Genomic DNA, 24,343 nt, shown 5'->3' with positions numbered 1-24,343 from the left:
AACATAGGCATAAGTATTGCTGGTGTAGCAAAATGCTGTAATTCTATATTGTTCTGGCTACTTTCAAGAGAAATAGTGCTATTTCATAAAACTGATTTGGTGTATCTGTAATTTCATGCAGATTGTGTTTTGATCTGGTGAAATTTTGAATCGGTTACAGTGGTATTTTTCTTTCTCTTGTAAATGTTAAGTGGTGGTTTAACCAAGTGAATGTACATGGCCCTATTTGCATATTTTGAAGTCGGAGGTATTCCACTGTGGGTTCTACATGATGTGTATTGCTTTTCCCCCGACCTGGCTTTTATTCCTCCTAGCCTGCTCCCTACAATGCAAGGGAGGGTAACTCTCGAGCTCTCTGCCTGCCGGAAGTTCATTAAACAGCATTTCTTTCTCTCTCCTTAGCCCTGCTGCTTGTTTACCATGGACAACCAGCCATGTTGGGAGCTATGTTGTATATTAACTCCCAGGTACAAGAGGCAGAGGGAGTGCTTTGTGCCAAGATCTTGTCACGCTTTCCGGGAGAGGGAAAGTGAATGAGAGGGAGGAATAATGTAAGCCAAATGCTAGTTGTCACTGCAGACTTCGTTTGAGGCTGAGATAAAAGATGCAATGCATTCTGAAAAACAGTAACTCTGAAAAGGACTTCCTGCTCATAGTGGACAAACCAATTGAATATGAGCTCCCAGTGTGATATAGAAAAATTGAAGTAATGCGATCCTTGGATGTATAAATGGAAGAGGAGTGATGAGGAGTAGGGAGGTGATTTGACCTCAGTATATGGCATTAATAAGACTGCCCCTAGACACCAGAATTGTACGTAGTATTCAACATATTTTAAAGGATGTTTGAAAATATTGGAGAGAGTGTATTAAACAGCCACAAAAATTATTTGAGGTCTAGTGAAAATGCCTTACTGTGAGCCTATGTCTACACTTGGACAGTGTGTGGGGTAAAGGCACTACATGTGTAGCTACATGTTGCTGTGAAAGGCTCCAGCAGCAGGAAAAGGCTCTGGCAGCTCCTGATATGCATCTAAATATAGCCTGTTGGGGGGTTTGTGTAGCAGAAAAATGTCACTCAAAAGGTATTGGGGTCACTTAGACCTCATATTAATTATGTAGGTATTCCTGGATCAGATTTTTATTTTAGAATCATAGAATATCAGAGTTGGAAGGGACCTCAGGAGGTCATCTAGTCCAACTCCCTGCTCAAAGCAGGCACAATCCCCAATTTTTTTTGCCCCAGATCCCTAAATGGCCCCCTCAAGGATTGAACTCACAACCCTGGGTTTAGCAGGCCAATGCTCAAACCACTGAGCTATCCCTTTGAAGCAGCAGTTATAATGATTGTTTTTATTATCATAGTTTCTGTTTTTTATTTTTTAAAAAAATGCACTAAAAGTGTTTTCTTGCGGATCGAGTCCCCAGATAACATTTGCCTCATATCAGAAAATTGAGGGTCTTTTTTAAGATAACACTGTCAAATTGATTTTCTGGGAAGCCTGTGCTTGCTAGGAAGAGTTTCTGGGGAAGTCACAATTATCAGATGCATTTGCTGGCAGCCCACACTTGACAGATTCTGTTGCTGGGGCAAAGACTGGCTATTACATTGCACATGTACGTTGACTGTCTGAATGCATATATTATTTGGATTTTGTTGAACTGCACATGGCATAATCTTTGAGTAAGAGATGGATGTTTCTCAGGGACCTGGGTACAGAAATGGTGAAACCAGGAATAGAAAAGGAACATTGCAACCTTGCCTCAGGCTTCTAGGGAAGCAGCATCTAGTGTGCGGAGTACTGATCCAGAACCTAAGAAACAGGAAGGATGTTACATCTGCTTCAGAGAATACGACAGAAAAATGCATCAAGAATGTGTAAAGTGTAAAAACTTAGTATGTTCAGAACATGTCACCTATTTGCTCCATTTGTCCAAAGTAGTAGGTTATTCACTACCACTTTGCTGTGTTTGTGCCTTTTTATATTGCTATTTCCATTGTCTAAATGTGGGGTCAGTTAAATGCTGAAAGCTGCATAGCGTAGCTTTTTAAATAAGTGTGTGTGTTCATGGGGTCAGTTAGACCCCCACACAAGTACTGTGTAGTGTGCTTCTGAATCTAGAAAAGTTTTGATTTGTTCATAGATTTATAGTTAACTGATCATAACATCAGTTTTAAATCATCCCATGTGTTTTTCCAATGTTGACATACTGGGGTCTTGAAGACCCAATACAGTAGTAGTGGAGTGATTTTTTTTGATCCAATATGAGTGTTAAGGAAGGAATGGCAGGGATAACTTGTGCTAGGCAGGTACAGAGCTGCACTGCAGGGACTTGGAACAGCCTCCAGCTTAGAGCAGAAATTACAAATAAACTGTGCAAGAGAGACTTAAGTCAAAATGGCATTGGAGATAATTATTATATTTGTATGGCTACGCTGAAGTATTCTAGATCTTGATTTTGTTCACTTTGATACCAGTCTTGATTTTTTGACTCATATCCACAAGTAGCGGCAGAACAAGCTAGCTAAATAAGACTATCTTGATCTTGATAGATTTTTTCTACTAAATGTTCTTCCAAACAAAGAAAGTTTCCTTTGTCAGCAAAATGTTGATCCACATGTCTTTGCACTCTTCTGAGTTAGTGGAAAATTTAAACATTTTGAATATCTACATTTTTTAATAGACTGCAACATAGTTTTACTCTCACTAGTTTTAATATACTGGGTAGGATTTTGATCTCTGAAGGATGAAAATGATAGAGTCCCAAGAATGTCAAGTGATCTAAAGGGCTCTAAATTTCTTAATTAAAATGAATGATTTTGACTTCTTACCACCAGTTTGATGATTCTTTTGCTTGTTTCCCCACACAGTTCAAGAAGTCAGGTATTCTAAAATGTTAACCCCTGGTTTCATTGAACAAACCAATTTAATACGCTTTTTATTTTCTTTAGATTTAACTTCCTTGTCTCAATTTTCATGACCTCATGAAATTGCAAAGCTACTGGTAAACACTAATTAAGCCAGGACAGCAGATGTTTGTGGTGTGAAAAAGTGAATAAAGTTAAAAAAGCTTTAAGTTGTTTCAGATCAGTTACTGTGATTTCTCTTTGGTTAGCAGGAACTGTTTTAGCAAAGATGTTGCCAACTCTCAGGAGAAAACTGCTTGATAAGAGTGATCCATGCAGATTTCTATGAAGAGCTCATGTAGCAACTGATGTAGATAAATGTAATGAGATTAAATATTTCAGAAGTTTAAATTCTTTTCACTTGTCTTTACAAATTACTTTATTCAAATACCTACCCTTTCTGCAAAATTTCTGTAAATTTGTGATTATTAATTTCACACACTGCAGAGCTCTTCTCCCTTTTGTCATAGTTGAATGATTTTTTCAGTAATGTGTTCTAAAAGTCTCAAATCACTGTTCTCTGTAGAGCTGGTTTTCTCTACTGAGAAGTTAATCTGGTGTTTTATCAGCTAACAGAAGTATTTGGTTACTGCCACTACCTCCTGCTGTGCAGATCCAGTGATATTTAGTTTCTTATTCTAAAGCAAAGACTTTCATACAAACATCTACATTTTAAGAATTAAAAATTACAATAACACCCTGCACTACCCTGGCTGAAAACAAACTGTTAGTTTATTGATACCTAATCATTTTATTCCGTGTTGCTTTCAGATAATTCTGATCCATATCTTTAAATACTGGCCTATAGAATGGCACTGTATATTATACAGAAATTAACTTAAGGGACAAACCCTACCAGATATTGTCAGTCCAAGTTGGTTTTGTGCCAGGTTATTCCATTGTTTTTACTACACACAGTGCTAAAACATTAAAAGAAAAAATATAATTTCCCTGAGCATGAAAATTAACATATTTGCTAATATAATTTTAGTTTTTAATTTTTACATTGCTTATCTTGACCACGCTTCATATTTGACTGCTTAAACTAAAATCTCTTTTTGTTTTGCAGAGAAATATAATTGAAAATACTTCTTCAGCTAATCTTGGGACAAGCAAATTCTCGTTTGAATGGTGGATTAACAAGTAGTAATTTTATCATTTTGAAGGCTAAGAGGAAATTTTAAGAGTTGGAAAGAACTGGATTTTCACCCTAGTCCAGCAGCTTTGCTGCTCACTTAAACACAGATGAATGAAGACCCCATTCGGAAAGACACCAGGTCAGCGATCCAGAGCTGATGCAGGTAGGCAATCTTTTTTTTTAAAACTGGGTGGTGAAATATTGAATTAAATATTAAAACACAAAAGTGTCTGTAATGTTTTTGTGAAGTTTTTAGTAACTTTCAGTTCTTTTCCATCTTGGTATTAAAATTGTGTGTGTTCTGCTACTGTCAACCTCGTTGACTTTATTTTGTCGTAGTATGACAGCAGCTTGTCAGAAATCCAGCGGAGGCCTGTATGTAAAAATATCTTGTTGTTATATTTTAGTTTTGCTGAAGCTTTCATATTGCACACAGACATGAAATTTTGAAAGGAAGGGGAAAATGCGTCACAACAAGATTAGTGTCTGTCAGTTTCAGAACATAAACTGTTCATCAGCGATCCCCCACAGTGCTAGTAAAGAGAACTCTGGAACATGGTATATTCAGTAGGTGCTACTTAAAACTTACTATAAAATGTCAGCATTCTGAAGAAGCTGATCAGCCAATATCTGTAAAGGAGCATCAGTAAGACTTTTTGGCTTTGTTTACATGAGATTTAGGCGTCATCTAGGTAGGGAAATTAATTCAGATTAAGGTAGTGTGTGAAGTTAAAGCTATTCCTGATTAAGTCTATGTGGGTGCTCTTCTTCCACAATAAGAGTGCCTTATGCTAAATTAACTTGATCTATTTCTAGAGCATCCATGTAGGAAGTTAGTCAGGAATAACTCCCCCTGTGGACAAATCTTTTGTTAAACCAGTGCAACTTTTTATGTGGACAATCCTTATCTTGGTTTGAATGTCTTATTTCAGTTGAGTTTAAATCAACTCCTGACTAACTTAAACTATTTGAAAATAAGTGTTCATGCAGCCTTATGCACCCATTTAACTAAAGTTGTTTAAAATTGCACATATAATTAAGCCAGTACAGCTTTGTCTTGAAGACAAGCACTTACTCCATGCTTTGAGGGCAAGAAGAAATAAAGACAGTGCAAGTGTAAACTAACAAGGTTTAAACTAATTAAGTGCCTGGGGCCTCTGTGAACAAAAGCTAACTAATTCAGCTTTCCCCTTGCACTGGGTGCTAAGGGGGGATGTCTGAAAGGGCTTGTGTACACATGGAGCCATAGAGAAATAGCTATTGTACTTTAAATTTCCACCTATAATAATCTAAACTAACTTTCTAGTATACAAAGCCCTAAGTCATTTCTTGTGAGTTGGGGGGAGAATGGCTTTGGGACATAGAACTTCACATCCAGGCATTTTAGAAAACTGTTGAACCAAAAGCTGGAAGTTCTGTTTTAATATGTTTGATAAACCTTCATTAAAAAAAGCAGAATAGTTTATCTTTGAGAGAGAAAGTTTGCTTGGTACAACTGTTCTGTTTTGTTGAGGTTTTTTTTGTTTTGTGCTCCTCCCTTCCCCCCTTCTCCCTCCCCCCCCCTGCTGCAGAGTCATTCCGTTAAGCTTTCATTCCCAGCAGAGAAAAATCATGTTTACTTTGTAAAGCATACAACATAGCTAATGAGCTGAAGGGAGGGATAAAAGAGTATTTAAGTACGCTGTACGGTGCATGTACTGTAGTAGATTTATGGGAAGCTCCTGTGATTTAATATAAAATTGGGAAAGCTCAATTGATATGAAACTAACCATACAGGCCATATTGGTGCTTCCATATGTGTTTCCAGCTCATCGTTCAGATTTGTTGAATAAATTACAAAAAGTCTTTAATCTCCATGAAAGGCTGCAAGTCTGTCATATTCAGTAACCTAATCCCTTAATATTAGACCCATAGAAGCAACCAGTACAACACTAACTCCTTCTGGGCTGTGAAATATAATTGTCATCCAGTGTGGTGTGTGTTAAGTATTCAGTTCCAGTAGTAATACAATAATTTTTTAATCTTCTGTATTGCTAGTGACAACTTTTGAAAGGAGCAACTGGTGTTGAAGGCATTCTTTTCAATGAGATTTGAGGGGTATTGTGCATCTTATTTCATATATGGTTCACGTTAGCAAGTCTTTACCTGCGTTATGATTGTCCAATGAGCATCAGGCAGTAAAAACTACCATTGGAGGAAAATAGTTCTGGAAAGGGTGCTTTTGCTTCACTTGCATTTTTACTGATCAAATTCATAGTAATGTTACTGTACTTAGTTTTTCTTTTGCAATTATAAACTTTTTGGTTACTATTAAAAGCAGTTTTCTAACTTTGCTTTACAGGTACAGGAAAGCTACCTACAAAGTTTGGGAGGGTTAGGAAGAAACAGATGAATCAGTTTCTTAAAGAGCTGAGCTAAGAATCTGTATTCAACTATAATAAAGTAAATTTCAGATATGGCAAACTATAAAATCTTTTTTTAAATTGGTACTTAAAAAATAGTGTTTTGCATGTTTTTCTGTCATTCAGTATGGAAATGTTTCTGGTAACTAGAAATCATAGTTTGGTGATTGTTTTATCAATTCAGTTCATAATTATCTGATTAAATTTTGTTCATTGGCTGAGATTTTAGAATTGCTCCCCTTTTTTTTTCAGAAATTAATCTTCACACCTGAGGGACAAGTGGGTGAAAGTTTTCAAATGTCAGTCTATGAGTAAAGACTAAAAATTTATGGAAGGCTTGGCTGGCCAACCAGCAGGAATCAAACAAAGCCTATGTCTAAACCATTCATGTCGTATAAGTGCAAGAGAAGAGGTAAAATGCATTAATGAAGATTTAAGAGGAGTATGGATAGGCCTCAATCAAAATGATTATAAACAAAGTTTCTTCAAGTGGTGGTTTCTGTGTCTATTCCACTTGAAGTGCGCATGTACTCCACATGCCTGGGACCAGAAGATTTATTTTTCATTAGTGGTGTCCATTGGTCTGCACCTGCACCCGTCTCCTTGTGCTCCCAGCTGAGAGGATATGGGGCAGTGCAGACCAGTCACTTCCATGGTTCCTTTCTACCATCTGTGGTCTGAGATGAAACTTCTCTAGTGTCTACAGCTTTAGCTAGCGTTTTTTGTTTTATTGCTGTTAAATAGTTCTCCTTTTCTACCTATTTCTTAGTTTCAGTGTTAGTTTTGGAAAACTTAGGGGGGTTCTTCCCAACCCCAGCCATCTACCTATATTTGGTGCCTTTCATGCCCAGGGCCCCAGGTTTTAAGTACTGTGGCCTTCCCAATCAGTGAAGGTCATGACACCCATCTGTATGGCCTCAGGGAAGCACATATCCCCTCAAGTGTTGTATCTTCCAGATTTTCCCTTGCTGAACCCCTCAATCCCATGAGTTCAGACTTCATACTTTCCTGGTAGATTGTTTGAGACCAGAGTCTGACCCTGGTACATCAGTCAGAGGCACCAGGAATCTGCCTTTGGTACACAGTTGTCTCTGGCTCTGAGACTGTTGTAAGCAGAATTAGGGACCAGCAGTAAACAGGGAAGACACAAAGAGGGTAAGAATAAGCACCCTTACGAGGATAAATGTGAGCAATCTCCTCTAGGTCCTCATCTAAGAAAAGGACTTCTCCAGTCCATTCTTATGTTGGGTGAGACTCCGTGACCCACTACAGGTTTATCAGGAGTTCAAAGAGAACCTGGTACTTGTCCCTTGGCACAAAACCAAAAGTAAATCTGTTTCTTTATGCTTTAAAATGAAGTTTAAAAATGAATCCTTAAGAAATGTAACACCCAATATTATTATTTTGTTGCCCCTAATGATCTCATTAACAGAGTAACACTTGTCAAACTTCCTCTAAAGTGAAAATTCACTAAAATATTGTTCATATGCTACATTTGAGTAACTTATTTTAGGATTATTGGTAGTGTTTGTTATCAAGAATAATAGGTAAAGTTTCTCCTTCAGCATAGGCTGAAGATTACAGTGGTCTAATAAAGAGAATTCCACAATTTCCACTGCCCTCGCTTGGTGGCCACTTTGAGAAAGGGTCTCTTTGTGTGTCTTGGCCTGCTTACAGCATGGAAAGCAACCATCTTCCCTGAGGGTAACTTGTGGCTTCAGTCTCACTGAGAATAATTGGAGATGGTGGCCATTTTCAAAGAAAGCCGTTCTTTTTGACAGATGAAAATTTCCATTAGGAAAAAAAAAATCATAAATATATTTTCAAAAGCTATTTTGTACCACTACATCTACTCAACGGGTAGGCCAAGAAGGAGGGGGAAATTACAGAAGGGGGATATATACCATGCACAAAAGAGGGGTTGCAGGAAGGACAGGGAAGTTTGAGTGTGTGTTGTAAAAGGCAGAGGTATTTTGGAAGATGGGAGAAATGAGGGGAAACGGAGTATGCACTCAGCTGTCTTGTTATGCACTGCCAGAACAAAGCAGCTGTAAACCCAGTTTAGCTGACCTGTATGCTCTGTCTGCTTTGTGCTATTCCAGAATAGGACAAAGAAGCCATTTTTAAAACTTTTTTTTAAAAAAGTGAGTACTTCATAAGTTTAAAGCATTAGAAATGTCACATGGTAACATTTTCTTTTGATTTCTTTAGTTTCATATATAATTGTTTAGAAAATGGTGAATGATGCATTTATTATTTACTACAATCCTATTTATTTACTCAAGATTTGCAATAAGTTACAGTTGGCAGAAAATTCAGTTCAATTAAAATGCACAAAAACAGTATTTTAATTTTTTATTAGGTAAATAAAACTGCCATAAGTGTACATACATAAGACTAGATATGGAAAAAGTTTATCCAAAACATTTATTTAACAAAGGATAACATTTATTTATCTATAGTTACTAAATTGAACTGATCCTATAACTAGATCTTATCCTTTCACCTTTTTATTCATAGTGGAAGAAGAACACCAGCTACTGTGGTCAAGTTCTGGTGTTCACGCTTTGAAAAGGTTGTTAAAAAATTAGCGTGGGTTCAGAGAAGCTATAAAAATGAACTGAAGTCTGGAAACATGCCTTATGATGTGCCTTAACCTAAATAACGTGAGTTGAATGTGACCTGTAAGGAATCCTTTAATTTAGCAGACCAAGGCATAATAAGATCAAATAGTTGGATGGGAAATAAGACTCACATGAAAGTGAGGTCAATTAATCATTGGAACAACTTTCCAAGAAAAGAGGGTAAATTTGTCATTTAAGAACATAAGAGCAGCCATACTGGGTCAGACCAATGGTCCATCTAGCCCAGTATCCTGTCTTCCGACAGTGGCCAGTGCCAGGTGCCCCAAAGGGAATGAACAGAACAGGTAAACATCAAGTGATCCATCCCCTGTTGCCCATTCCCAGCTTCTGGCAAACAGAGGCTAGAGACACTTCAGAGCATGGTTTTGCATTTGAAGTCCTGAAATCATGGTTGGATATCTAAGAGAGGCACTCTGTTTCAGCTGCAAGTTAAGTTTAGTAATATCTGTTTACATGGTAGGTAAGAATTGCCTCCACTGCAGAAATTAATGGATGAAGTTCTATGGCCTGTGTTGTGCAGAAGATAAGATTAGGTGATTATATAGTGATCCTTTTGACCTTAAAATTTATCATGTTGTCGTGTATTTTCTTAAAACTAATGCAGAAAACATATATTGGGAGAAGATATACCCCGCTTGCTTAGTCTGATGCTGAGAGTTCATCATTAATAAATTAGGCAAGTATTGAACATTGAGGATAGTCGTTAAAATTGGCATTAACTGTAATGATCTACTGGCTGAAGCTATTTTGATTAAAAAACAAGTGACCTGACTTGTGACCCTGACAGTTTAAAAGACGACGTATAAGACTGTAAATCAGTTTCCAGCCTACAATATTAACTTATTAGAACAATTGTATACTAGTGCTCACATATGGTCCTTTTGTCAGTTTTAGCAGAGAATTGTCTGTCAAGCTTTGTGGTTGCCAGATTGTACAGGCAGTTCTTTCTATATAATTTCTTCTCTCTTCCTGAGGTATTCCCCCCCCCCCCTTTTTTTTTTTTTATTTTCTTTTTATTTCTACTGCTTGTCACTTCCCAGCAGCTACAGGATTGACAGATATTTATTTCCTGGAAAGTTTGACATTTTTCCTGGAGAATCAGACATTATCTTATCTTTAAAGTGATCATCTGTGAGTGAATATCTGTCAGGCTGATGTATTCCTCCTCCTCTTCTTTTTGTCCTTCATTTCTCCTAGATTTGGAAATATTTTTAAACTGATAAGTTCCTGGGAGACTTTCTAGGGTTGTGTTAGGATTGCAAAAAACATTGCATAAGGGCTGCTGCCAACCTGCATGTGAGCATGGCTAAACCCAGCAGTTACATACCTATCATATGTTCATGCAGCTCTAAGACTCTTAGCCATCCAGAAAAGTAACATCACTGTTTCAAAATCAAAGTATTTTTGTCTCAGGTAATAAATCTAGTTTTTTTCCCCCAGTTGGCTATGGCAGAATGCCTGTTTTTTGACACAATGATAGTTGTCAGCAGCAGTCTAAGAAATGGCAGTTAACTTTCATTGAAGGTTAACTGCCACCAGTATAGACAAAGGTCACTCTCTTCTCAGGCAGGCAGGAAGGGGTAGTCAGTCCAGATACAGAAGCATTCACTTATTATTTCAAATATGTTTTGGGTATATAAAGTGACATGCCTTAAAGGACCTAGTTTTCAGAAAGTACTGAGTACCCTCCTTCTGAGAGTCTGGCACCTTAGAGATTTAAGAATTGGGGCACTTAAAATCAATGGTCACTTCAACAATTTAGGTCTTTCTGTTTGGTTCTGCCCTTTCTCCCATTAGGATCAACGTTTTATTTTCCACTTTGTAGAGTATTAATAAGTGGAGCCTCAGACTACTTTGCAGTCTCAGCTTGCCTTTGCTATATCAGAATGGAAGAAAAGACTTCAGTAAACAACTCTGAAGAGGTGAACTAATTGCAACACCGCTTTTTCGGCCTCCATAATCTTCCCAATTTGTCCCCTTCACCCTGGGCTTTCCCTGTTTCAGCATTGTGTATGTATGCTCTTCCCTGTCGGCCACCGGTGGAAATGGTGCCTAACAGGGCATTTTACAACATGGATCACGGAACCTCCCAAGAGTCTGCCACCTGACATGATAGCGTCATTGGAAAAAGAGAGGCGGGAATGCTAAAGAATTCACTTCAACTTTTCCTATCCCGGTGCTCTGTTCTTCAGAGTGGAAGCACTCAATCCAAGGAATACTCCTTGGATCACAAAGCTTTTCTCCTCAGGTACCCTTACGGATCTTCTTTGCACCGTAACAGTTTCTCTTGCTCCTTCAGTTATCTCCAAGGACTTGTTTGCTGAATCTTCTGGCAAATGGGTAATTCCTTAATCTTCTCCTTCTGGTAGCTGGATGCCATAAAGAAAGGAGGACATGGTCATCCTCTTCTTTTCTCTCTCCCCCCAAAGAGCTTCTACTTATTTAATTGTGCACACAACTGTAATTCATTTAAATTTCTGCAGTGAACTAACAGGATGCAAGGTTTCCTGCAATGAGGATGTCGAGCAAATTTTCCTTGTTTGGTCAACCACAATAAAAATGGAGGGAGCTTGCAGCAGAAGTCCTAATATTGCCAATGCAGCACCATCTTTCCTTGGTACCAGAAGTAGGGTCTTTTCAGACCAGCCCCTGAAACAAGGAGACAATGGAGGAATTGAAAAGACTTTAGCCCAGCAGTAGCATGGCTCTTCTGAAAACACAGGGGGAGGTGCTAGCTGGAGGGCAACAAGGAGCCAGATAGCCATGACAGACCTGGACACCAAAATTCACACATCCTTTTCTGGGGAGGACTGGGTCTGTGAAGCCGATCTGGGTATTGCTTCAGCAGTTCAGTGAGGCTCTTAGAGAGTGGCAGGTGGTGCAGTTGGAACTACAGCAGGCTAAAGGAACTGCAGCATTACCTGATATGGATCCTGCAGGAAAGAAACAGTAACAGGTACTGGGTAGATAAGAGGAATCCAGTGAGCTGGAAGCCTGAGACTTGGCCAAGAAGATGTTATGATTGTGGACAGATGGGATATTTTAAGAACGGCTTACCCTTGGGTGAACTTGGAGAAAGACGCAGAGAAACCAGGGCAGAGACTAATAGCTCTCCAGGCAGAGAAGCCTTGGAGAAAAGACCCTGACAAAGCAGGGCAAAGAGACTGCAAAAGCTCTCCATGTCAAGAGGTCAGAGGTGGGAAATCTTGTCTAATCAGGACAAAGGACTGTTAAACGCTGTCCAAGCAGAGCAACCGAGGAAAGAAGATCCTGAGAAATCAGGGCAGAGACTGCAAATAACTCTCCACATAGACAGGCCTGGGCAAGGAGCCCCTGAGCAAGCAGGGCAAAGACTGCATAGAAGGGGACATTAACCTTCAGATAGGCTCACAAACCTAAAGCCCCTTCTTTGGGATTGGGTGTGGGGGGAGGTATGTGATGGGGTGTACCAGGTCCTTTGAGGCCCCCTGCTGGAGGCACTGCATTCCTACCCCACCCCACCCCAGGAAAAAGCGGTTAAAATTGATCTTCCAGGGCTGCCTAAAAAGGCTATATAGAAGCAACCAGTCAGAGCAGGCTCAGATAAAAGGAGTTGCAGGGCTTGATCAGGTCAGTTCCTGGGTGGGACCAGAGGGGCAAGGAATGACCAAAGGCTTTAAACAGGCTGCGTTTACCAGACTTGGGAAAGAAGACATGAAAACTGAAACCCTAAGGTAACCAATGAAAGGAACAGGACCACATGGGGGGGAAAAGCCCAGGGAATAACTGCAGCAAACAGAGCAGCGGTTCATGGCTGCTGTTTATAGGGTCCCTGAGCTGGGACTCGGAGTAGTGGGCAGGCCTGAGTTCCCACCACTGGGAAAGTGACCTATGCCCCGAGAAGGGGAAAAGGCTCTTTTAGAAGCCCAAGTGAAAGGTGGGATTTAAAAGACCAAGAGACGGGGCTGAAGACCCTAGCGAGGGCAGGTAGCTTGTTGGACTTTTGATACCGCTGAGAGAGGTTTGCTTTTTGACTATGTGACTTGGCTGGAGGGCTGAGCCACTGCAGACCTACCAAGCAGGTAGGTACCAACCTATAGGGGAGGTGCCAGGACCAGGAAAGATTGCAGTATCACACCTAACCGACAGGAGGAACTCACGAGAGGTGAGTGTCCCTTGTCACCGTATGATTTTATTAACTTTGCTGAATGTTCATTTTGTGAAACTATACTGAATATATAATAAATAGCTGGATTTTTTTTTTCTAGGCTTTCCAGTTGCAAAGTAAATTCTGAAAGCTTGTGTAGGTAGCTGGAGGAAGCTTATCCTGAAAGCAGTATCTCAAGTGGAACAGTAATATGCTGTTTTTGGTAATTATCAAAGTAGTACAGAAACTGCAGCAAGTGATGTGAATCTAAACCTTTTCACATTTAATGGAAATAGCATTCATGTGTTGTGAAATCTGACAGCTCCCTTGTGATAAATTCATTAATGTTGGCTGCTTTAATACCAATTACTACCTGAGATCAAACTTTACTTATACCAAAAAAGCATACACACTGATCTTTCCACTTATTAAATGTCTGGTGAAATATTGATATTGAAATTTCTATCAAAGTGTTTTTCTTTTAATGAATTAGCCACTCACTGTTCATCCTCTAAATTCTGTTTAGATCTCAAACCGAAAGTAGCGTCAGTGACTGACATGTAAATTGTTCACACCACAAAACTGCTGCCCTACTTAGTGCGTTTGAAAGTCTCTCTGCTGAAGAGAGGATTAGGAATTGTGTTAATTTGAGGGTTGGGAATGGTGAGAGGAAGCATGTACAGGATCAAACTGCACTACACTTGTTTGATTTCTAGTAAAATGTACAGAAAACCTATCTAACACACTTCTGTCAAAGGTGCCTAAAGAAACAAAACTAAAACAGCATCAGCTTCTAGCAAAACTCTGCCTTGATCAAAACCTTTACCCACAGACATCAGGTACTATCGAATCCCTTGCTCTCCAAAAGCCAACCAATTTTCAGTAATGTTTAAAATGATACTTTGCAGGGAAACAAGAAGACTGTCGTGCCATTTTTAAAGATGCTTTTCTGTAAAATGCTTCAAGCATTATAAGCGTTTATCAGGCTCATTAAATCATATGTTATACAAACCTATACAAATAGGTTTATATCTAAAATAATCCAAAAGTAGCTAGAGAAGTAGTTTTTGATTAATATTTATAGAAATTATTTCTTCTGCACAATTTATTTGACACTCTGGCAGGACAAGATTTGTGGGTCTTCCTTAAGTGATGATGAGTGCAATAGGATTAAGATCATGTTAAATTATTTCATCAATTTTTTTATTCATAAGTACTTTTAAAGGGCAAATTTGCAAAAAGAAAAGATTTACACAGAAATAAAATATGCCTCAAAATATCACCAGAGCAATTTAAAAGTATTTTAAATAAATTTGTCCTGGAATGTGCACTACAAAGAGAAGATTATCATTATTCACACACTTAGTGTGAGCTTGCCAAAGTGAATTGGGCAAAATTGAAGGACCAATGCTTGACATAATTGGAGGACTGTTGAATATTATTGTTTTGCTCGTAGAGCTATCATTCTGCTTAGGGACAAATTACCTTCTAAACATTAAATATCACTCCAGTGAGGGGGGAAATTCAACAGCTGTATCTACTCTTGATTTTATTAGTCACTTACCCTATTTGTGCAGCACTTGCATGTGCAAAGGCAGCCTATTTGCATGTCTGTCTGAAAATCTGGCCCTTGATTACGTTGCTGGGATTCAGTGTTAGCACTTACTTACCAACATAAGAATGGCCATACTGGGTCAGACCAAATGTCCATCTACCCCAGTATCCTGTCTTCTGACAGTGGCCAATGCCAGCTGCTTCAGGACATGGTCCATGATTGAGCCCCCACATGCTACTGCAGTACAAAAAAACCATAACAGAAAATAGGTTCCCTTCACACCTTTTTAGATCAATTTTCAATCTAAGACCATAGTACATTGGTTCACATTCAAGCATATGGACCATCTTCCACTAGGAATTCATAAATACATCAAGCAAGCTGGGAAAATGGCAATTATCCATCTTAATTTTTACTGTCAATTTAAAATTATGAAATTGATGTTTTAAGATCCCGGATACTTTAAGCACTTTTTTTTTAGTAAAATGGAAAAAATAGTTTGTCATATAACTGATTGATTAGTTCTTACCATCTCACCAAAAAAAATGTGTTCCTGTGGTGGTTGGGGGAAGAAGTTGGTAAACCTCTATCAACTTTTTCTAAAGATTCAAAAATGCGGTTGCAAATCACTTGGATGTGTGTTTAACACTTCCTTTCCTTCCTCTACCCCTACATGTGTGCACACTTTTGTATTTTGCATTGATATACATCTGTAAGGATTATTAGTATCTAATCTTTTAGCACAGCTAGTGTATTCTTTAGATGTATGGTGGTGGTAATGAAAAGTGTTTCTCTTTTCATAGTGGGGGAGGGCAATGTGTCAACAGAGTGGTTTCAAGTGTTTTTCTTCCCAAATAGTTGGCTGATACTCTGAAACTTGTTCAACACTATGGAAGTCTGCAAGATGCTAGCAGAACTCAGGATATATTTTGCTAGTTAAGATTAGGTAGTTTAGCAACTGTAACTTCCCTAATTCAGTTGAACAACAAAAGATTCAGACAGACTGATAACATTATAGTAATAAGCTAATAGTGGTTCTGGTCTTGTTTATGTAAGGATAAAACCAAATGCTGCAAATGGAGAATGGCTGTAAATACTGAGAATTCTTCCTCCAGTAGCTACTCTTGAGGGCATTCTACCCCAGAAAATTAAAAATTCTGCGCACAATATTTTAAAATTCTGCGAATTTTATTTGTCAAATAAATGTGGAGGCTCCAGCATGGAATTGGAGAGAACAGGCCACTGGCTGCACAGAGGTTGGAGATCACTGTGCAGCTCCTCCCTGGGACATGGACTCAGTAGTGAGGCTGCACCCAACCCTGACAGAGTGCAAGGACCTGGCCTGCCCCAGAAACAGCCTAGGGCCCTGCCCCTCTGTGTGGGCAGGCACACTCAGCAAGGTAGGATTCAGGTGTGGTGGGGCTTAATGTGACTGGATCCAGGTGTGGGTTAAGAGGGTTCTGAGTGGGGCAGTCTAGGTGCGGGTGGCTCAGTGGAGGAATCTGGGCGTGGGATCTTGATGCATCGGGACTTGTTGCGAGTTCTGGATGCAACAGGAATGGGATGCTGCAGGGGGTGGGAGTTGGTGTGTTGGGGATAGAGCTCGGCAGGGGAGTCTGGATGTGGGGGGTTCAGTTTGAGGCCCAGATGCTGGGGGAAAGAGGCTCAGTGGGGTGGGGATCCAGGTGCAACTGGTTGGGGCTAGGTGGGGTGGGGATCCAGGTGCAGGTGGCTTGTCAGGATGGTTCAGGAATAGGGGGAGTGGGGCTCTTCGGGGAGGTTTTGAGTGTGGTGGGTAAGGCTCGGCAGGAGGGTCTGGGTATGAAGGCGTCTGGATGCCCGGAGGTCGGGCGAATGTGGGAGCAGCTCCCTGCACAGGGATTCCTCCCCCTGCAGCTGAGAAATGATGGGTGCAGGAATCGGGGGGTGGAGAGAAGGGGAGTTTGCAGAGCTTCCTGCACCCGGGGGAGTAATATGGGGGTGGGTCTGACCCAGCCCCAGATGCCATGCAGGGGAAGAGGAAGCCCCATCCTCCCCAGCCCAGCACAGGGTAGGAGCCACCAGCCCAGTCTTCCCCAGTCCTGCCTCCTGCCCCACAGTGATTTACCTATCTGTCGGCTTCCTGGAGCACCCAAAACATACTGCTGGGGAGGGCCGCATGACTGCTTTTGTGCCTTCCCCGTCAGAAAGTAATTTTTCTGCAGGGAAGCAAATAAATCTGCAGGGGACATAAATTCTGCACATGCACAGTGGTGCAGAATTCTCCTCAGGAGTAAAGAGCTTAGGAAATGATGGATCCATCAATCAGATGGTTACAGCCTTTCACTTGTACTGGTTTTGAAAGTTAAATGTTAAATTGTTTTGGAATTGCTTATAGTTTGGAATCTTTCAGGAAAGGCGATGAAAAAGGTAGAGAACAAATGTGTGGCAGTCACCCTCAAAGGAAACGTGTAGGTTTTTTATACTGGTTTTACGACATTGTATTAAGCCATAGAGGCTGTGGCAAATTGGGCATTCTGTCTGTACCACTTCTGAATTGCTTACAATTTCTTAAAAATGATATCATGAAATTCCTACTTTTATTTTCTGTCTTTTTAACCGGTTACTTATCTGTTAGAGGACCTTCCCTGTTATCCCACGGCTGCTTAGAGTACTTGTCAGAGGTTTTCTGATAATCCAAGTACACTATATCCACTGGATCACCCTTGTCCACATGTTTGGTGACCCACTCAAAGAATTCTAATAGATTGGTGAGGCATAGATTTTCTCTTTACAGAAGCTGTGTTGACTCTTCCCCCATCTAATCATGTTCATCTAGGTATCTGATCACTTTGTTCTGTACGATAGTTTCAGCCAACTTGCCTGGTACTGAAAGTAGGCTTACCGGCCTGCAATTGCTCAGATCGCCTCTGGAGACTCTTCTAAAAATTGGTGTCACATTAGCTATCTTTCAGTCATCTGATACAGAAGCTGATTTAAGTGATAGGTTACATACCATGGCTGGTAGTTCTGCAATTTCATATTTGAGTTCCTTCAGAACACTTACATGAATACCATCTGGTCCTAGTTGCTTATTACTGATAAATTTATCAGTTTGTTCCAAAATTACTTCTCTTGACACCTCATTCTGGGACAGTTCCTCAGATTTGTCACTTAAAAGAATGGCTCCAGTGTGGGAATCTCCCACACCGTTGTTGTGTTTGGAATTTGAACATACAGGTGATCTTGACCACAACCACTATCTGTTTTAATCTGACATCTGAGTAGAAATTAAAAGTGTATTTCATGCAAGTTTAGCTCCAGAAGTATATTAATTCTAGGATTTTTATTCAGAATACTTACATTTTTGGGGGGTTTTTTGTTCAATATTTAACTCCCATAGAATTGCAGCACTTCATCTACATCTTGGCATTCAAAACAGCAGCCTTTCTTAGCACTCTGCATGAACGGAATATGTTCATTTCCCAATCATTTATGTGTTGTTTTCTCTGTTACAGGGCATGCAGGAGTGTCTGCCAGCATGATGAAGAAGAGAACTTCTCACAAGTAAGCGATTTCTAAAACTTATTTTTATAAATTTCAACTGTTTGTACTTCCCAGTGTAGGGTTTGTTACCCAGAATTACGTTGTTAGAAATATGTTCTTATTACTGCTGTTCCAGCCTTTACTTTTTGTTTTACGAACAGTGTGGGATTGTGTTCAGGTAATATATATCCACTGGCAGATATACATTTGTTTTCTACATTGCTTTTGCTCACAGGCTTGCTTTTTAAACTTACTTATGTTTGAATAGCACCATCACTTGAGAAACAAGATCATGTGAATAAAATGGTATAAATTGCTTGAAGACTTTAGGGAGAGGAAGTGGCAAGGAAAGACTATAGTAACTTCACTGCCTAAGTGGTGCATTGTGACTAGGTCAGTATAAAGCTATTCTCATCAAGTATTTTTAATGATAACTGCATCTGGAAAATAACCTCAGACATATAATAGATTTCTTATTACTACTTGTGTTTCAGTAATTTCATTTCAAATACATTTTTGTCATGGAGATTTCCCATATGTATTTTTTCAAATGCGGTGATTGAGAATAATTCAACACTTTTATAAGGATGCTTTATTTTTTGTTAGGGGTATCTCATCACCCTCCACACACTCATCACTCCCAAAAAAAGGGAATTAATTTGTTGTTCACCTTGTGATTTTAAGAGGGAGTAGATGATGGAAAGAGCTATTCTGAGGGAGGAGAAGGTATAGTCTGGACATGTTTGATCTCATTGTTTTTAACAGCTAAATAGATTGGGTCTGGCTAGTTTTCTGATGGAACACTTCAAAGACAAAAACTGAGTGCAGGTGCATTTTATGACTATTAAACATTTTTTCTAAGTGCAAAAACCTGTTCATTATTTTTCAGTGTACACTCTTCTACAAAATAGTATGTGACAATCCAAGGTTGCTGGTTATCATTAATAATTTCTTAAATACATTCAAATGTGTTCCTCAGTGTTCCATCCAATGTTCAAACAGATAGAGGAATGGATCACAGAACTAAAAATTAGTAGTAGCTTGGGCATGACTCTATTAGATTTTTATATGCAAACAGAATGTACAAAGTACACAGTGTTTTGGCTGTTTCCCTGCAGCCTGACTCCCCCTTATTAGATGTTTCTGTCAGCTGGTATGCTTTCTAAGGATGATAGTTTTGATAAGGCCATTCAGTGAGTAATTCTCTGAGCACCTCAGGGGCAGCCTCCCACCTTACAGGAGGATGGGTATTCGTCTTCTGATAGTGGGGATGTTTCACTCTCTTACCTTTTTAGGTGGTACCTTTCTATGACCCATATATGTTTGCTAGTCAGGTCAGGCGTGGGAAAATATAGGCATGTTAGTTCAAAGACCCTAGTTGGTACTCCTCCATCCTGGCCACTCTCATTTTATCCATATGGACAGACTGCTTGGCCTCGCTGGTGCCATGGTCATATCCTAAATCAAAGTATTCCTCAGCTTCAGTTTCCAGGGTTAAATCTCATTCACGCCCAGATCTGCCTGTCATGCAAAAGCAACCACAGCAATCTGCAAGTATTGTTGAACCGGACTCTCTTCTTCGTCAGTTTCTGTATGAGTATATATTTCAGCAACAAGTTTCTGAAACATTCCCAGAGAATATTCTGTCTTCTTCACAGAATGAGGCTGACTGTTCGTCAGGCATCTTCATTCGATGATTATAAGTCATTTCAAGAATTAGTCTGCTGAATGGTCTGCCAAAGTTTTGTAGAGCTACCAGCTCAGACTGTTCAAGAAAAAGAACATATTATTGGTAGGGCCCTACCAAATTCAGGGTCCATTTTGGTCAATTTCACAGTCATAGGATCTTACAAATTGTAAATTTCACGATTCAGCTATTTAAATCTGAAATTTCACAGTGTTGTAATTGTAGGGGTCCTGACCCCAAAATGAGTTGTAAGGGGGGTTGCAGTGCTGCTACCCTTACTTCTGCACTGCTGCTGGTGACAGCACTGCCTTCAGAGCTGAGCAGCTGGAGAGTGGCAGCTGCTGGCGGGGAGCCCAGCTCTGAAGGCAGAGCTGCCACCATCAGCAGCACAGAAGTAAGAATGGCATGGTATAGTATTGGCACCCTTACTTCTGCGCTGCTGCCTGCGGAGCTGGGCCCTCAGTCAGCAGCCACCACTCTCCGGTCACCCAGCTATGAAGGTAGTGCAAATGTAAGGGTGGCACTACCATGACCCCCTGCAACTCTCTTTTGGGTCAGGACCCCCAATTTGGGAAACACTGGTCTTCCCTGTGAAATCTATATAGTGTAGGGTAAAAGCACACAAAAGACCAGATTTCCTCGTACCTCGTACATCTGCTCTCCAAACTGGGACAGAGAATGAATGTGAAAAAGTCTCATTTAATCCCAACACAGAAGATAGAATTTATTGGGCTTCTACTCAATGCTCGAACCTCCATGGAATACCTGTCACAGCCAGATTCAAGAACATTATAGAGTTGATCAATCAACTTCATAAAAATCCGTGTACTACAAGAAGGATATGTTTCCAGCTTTTAGGTCCCATGGCTTCATGTACGCTTGTGACCCTATTGACCAGACTGCATTTTCATTGTGGTCGACTGTTTTTGGATTGTCCATTTCCGTGCTGTTGACAAAATAGATATGGGGTAAGCATCTCTTAAGGAGTTGTGAACTCCCTCAGCTCATGGAAAGATCCACATCGTTCTTCCCAGCACCTTACACGAGTCACTAGTGACTGATTCTTCCTTGTTGGGTTGGGGAACCCATCTCAACAACATTTACAGTACAGGATCAATGGTGTCAGAGAGGCATGCCTTCATATCAATACCCTTTAGCTCAGAGCAGTAAAGCTTGATACATGGCCTTTCTACCTCATATCAAAGATGAGTGTACAGGTAAGAATTGACAATACCACCGTGATGTTTTATGTAAACAGTGAGGAACCAAACCAATGCTCTTGTGCAGGGAAGCAGTCCTTCTATGGAACTGGTGTATCTGGCACAACATAACACTAACTGCAGTGCATCTTACAGACCTATACAACATGCTGGCAGATAGAGCATCCAGGTAGGCATTTTTCTCAGAATCATGAATGGTTCATAAAAAAATCAGTCAACAAGTCCATTTTCAGTCAGATCTGTTTGCCACTGAACAGAACAAGAAATGCAAAGCGTTTTATTCCAGGGAGGGACGAGAGTCTGGGTTCTCAAAGAGATAACTTCATAATCCCTTGGACTCATGGTCTATTATACACTTATCTCCCAATTCCTCTGATCCCATATGTGTTAAGGAATTCAAACAGGAGAAGGCCTTAATCATCCTAATAGCTCTAGATTGGTCCACGCATGACTGTTTCACAGAAATCAGAAATTCTCGGTATTGGCAATATCACTTACCACTTCTACTAGACTTAAATGTTTTCCCTGTTATGAGTAATTATCCAGGTTTGTTGTCACTACACCTCATGGCATGGAAACTGTCTGGCTAACAGACTTGGAGAAGACTTGTTCTGGTGATATATGAAACATATGGATTCAAAGCAGAAGGCAATCCACAAGGACAAATTATACTGCAAACTTGGATCATTTTTCATCCTGGGCGTACCAGCATAATGTTTCTCCATAAGAGACATCAATCTCTCATATCATTCAATATCTATTATCCTTATAAACCTCTGGTTTGTTGTTAAGCTCATTATGTGTTCGCTGTCTCCGCATATCTTCCCCCAATTCAAGACCATCCAGTTTTTTTCTCATACTTGTTAAAGTTTGTGAAAGGTATTTTTAGAGTTTTTCCTTCAATAAGACAGCCCCCTCCATCTTGGAATCATAATGTGAGGCTTACTAGCCTGATGGAACCTCCACTGGAGCCATTAGACTAATGCTCATTACTTCATTTGTCTATGAAGACTACATTTCTCATTGTAACTGGCAGAATGATGGCAGTTTATTCACTCCCAAACTAACACCCAAAACTTTCCTTTATAAGATGTGAAACAAAGAAATTTCTTTGCAGGGAGTGAAAAGTTACTTTCCCCAAATCCATGTGTTTTGTTTTTAATATTTCAATTTACCTAATTACTTATGGAATTTCTTTTGATATCGCAGTTTACATGATTGATAAACTAAAGGGATTTCTATTGCAATCATTTTTTAAGAATACCTGTTGAAACAAGCCTAATGAGTTAAAAACGTCTTTCAGTGGGTCATTTGATAAATCACAGAAAATATCTGTGATAACAAATATGTCTTATCACAGAACATAATTGGATTATAAGAACCTCATATCAATTAATCAGGCTGGTTTATTATAACACACTTCTATAATAATAGAGATCCTTATTAGTTTCCAAGGGTTCCTTCCTGGACATATGGGCTATGTTAGCAAGGTAAGGGGGAAAAAACAGGGGAAAAGATTACACATTCCATTATTGAATATATATTTCCTTTATCCACTAAGGTTCAACTGAAGGTCAGAGAAATTTTAATAGGAAGAGGGCACTAAATTTATAGTTGCACAGCATTAAAGGGAATTTGGTTAACATATAAAATATGTTATATTATCTACTATATATAAGACTTAATATCTGAGTCATTTTAATTGACTAGAACAAAACCATTCAGGCAGCCCCCTATGCTATTTATATCTATTGCCGAGAAATCCAAGGGTCAGGCACCCTCAACTCGGAGAATATCTGAATGGGTGCCACACTTCATAAAGGTATGTTACGAGGTGGTCAATTTAGAACTTCCAGGTCATGTTAGGTTATATTCTACCAGACCACAGCTCACTTCTGCAGCATCTCAAGGAAATACCCATAGCTGATTTTCTGTATGGCTGCTGCTTGGAGTAATACTTTCACTAGCCATTACTCCTTAGTTCAGATGCCCAGTTTGGGAGGGTTGCATTGCAGTCTTAAGTAAACTCACAGTGATATTTCCATGTGTTCACAACCCACCCTCCTTTCCATGATACTGACAAGTCTAATAGTCTGTTCTTCATAGTGGTGCAGGAACTGAGAATCGGTTGGTCACTCCACCCACCCTTATAGCATTGAGGATAGGGTTGCCAACCCTCCAGGATTGCTCTGGAGTCTCCAGGAATTAAAGACTAATCTGTAATTAAAGATTATGTCATATAATGAAACCTCCAGGAATATGTCCAACCCAAACTGGCAACACTACTTGAGGGGGAAGGGCTTAAGGTAATCAAGGGAGCAGGTGCAATCAGCAGATACTGCTGACTAAAGCATTCTGTTCTCCAGCACATCGGGCATATGCACTCAAAATGGAACACATGTAAATACCACATCTCTAAGAAATCCAGTTACTATAGGTCAATAACTTACCCTTTTACTTTTCTGGTGCCTAACTAAGACTAGGGTTTGGATGATGTCAGTTAATGGCTGCTTAAGCCTTACAAGATGGAGATGATTAGCTGGGGAAAACAAGAAGGGATTAACAAGGTTTGTGGACAAATCCCTAGACTGAGGGGCCTCTTTCTGACTTTTATTAGCAAGCTGCAAAATCTAGGAATCTTATTAGGTATTAGGCTATGGTGAGGTGATCAAGTAGCAGCAGTAGCCAAAAGTGCACTTTATCTGTGCCTAGCTAGGACTTTACCTTTCATCTCCAGGGCAAACCACCCCAGTTACCTTTTTTTTTGGTCACCTATCAGGTTATACTATTCTAGTGCCCTCTACAAAGCCCTTAATTGTTTGGGACTTGACTGCCTGACAGCTTGCTACATTACAGCATTAGGCATTGCAACAAGTGGTGTAACACAGGGCATAGGTATTTACATCATTATTGTGTCTTGCAACAGGTGCCTCTGCATCATTATAGTACAACTGCAGACAGGAAATGCAAGTATAGCAGTTGCAGTAGAGCAATCATAGTGGTGCTTCTCACCTTTCACTTTGATAATTCAAAGTACCGGCTCTGTCATATTTCAAGGAGGATCTCTAAGTAAGAGGACAGCTTACTCTCAGCAATACTAATGAGAGTTAAGATTAAATTTAAAAATCCAAATATGTT

At 39.8% G+C, this 24,343-nt stretch overlaps 1 protein-coding gene across 10 annotated transcripts in view; it reads left to right on the top strand.

Moving 5' to 3' along the window:
- SPIN1 (spindlin 1) overlaps nucleotides 1-24,343 on the top strand; it is a 109,643-nt gene that overhangs the window by 69,069 nt on the left and 16,231 nt on the right. For 9 of the 10 annotated variants that reach the window (XM_048849486.2, XM_048849493.2, XM_048849485.2 and 6 more), the window contains 2 exons: nucleotides 3,977-4,208; nucleotides 18,271-18,319. In XM_048849486.2, the coding sequence (XP_048705443.1) occupies nucleotides 4,157-4,208; nucleotides 18,271-18,319 (101 nt within the window). In that variant the 5' untranslated portion in view covers nucleotides 3,977-4,156. Of the gene's footprint in view, nucleotides 1-3,116; nucleotides 3,228-3,976; nucleotides 4,209-18,270; nucleotides 18,320-24,343 lie in introns of those variants that run through there. The other variant, XM_048849491.2, reaches the window with a different exon arrangement.

This window comes from Caretta caretta, chromosome 5 (genome assembly GCF_965140235.1).
Source record: "Caretta caretta isolate rCarCar2 chromosome 5, rCarCar1.hap1, whole genome shotgun sequence".
NCBI classification, from domain to species: Eukaryota; Metazoa; Chordata; order Testudines; family Cheloniidae; genus Caretta; species Caretta caretta.
Note: the sequence above shows the minus strand (reverse complement) of the source record. Positions and strands in the feature narration are given on the sequence as shown.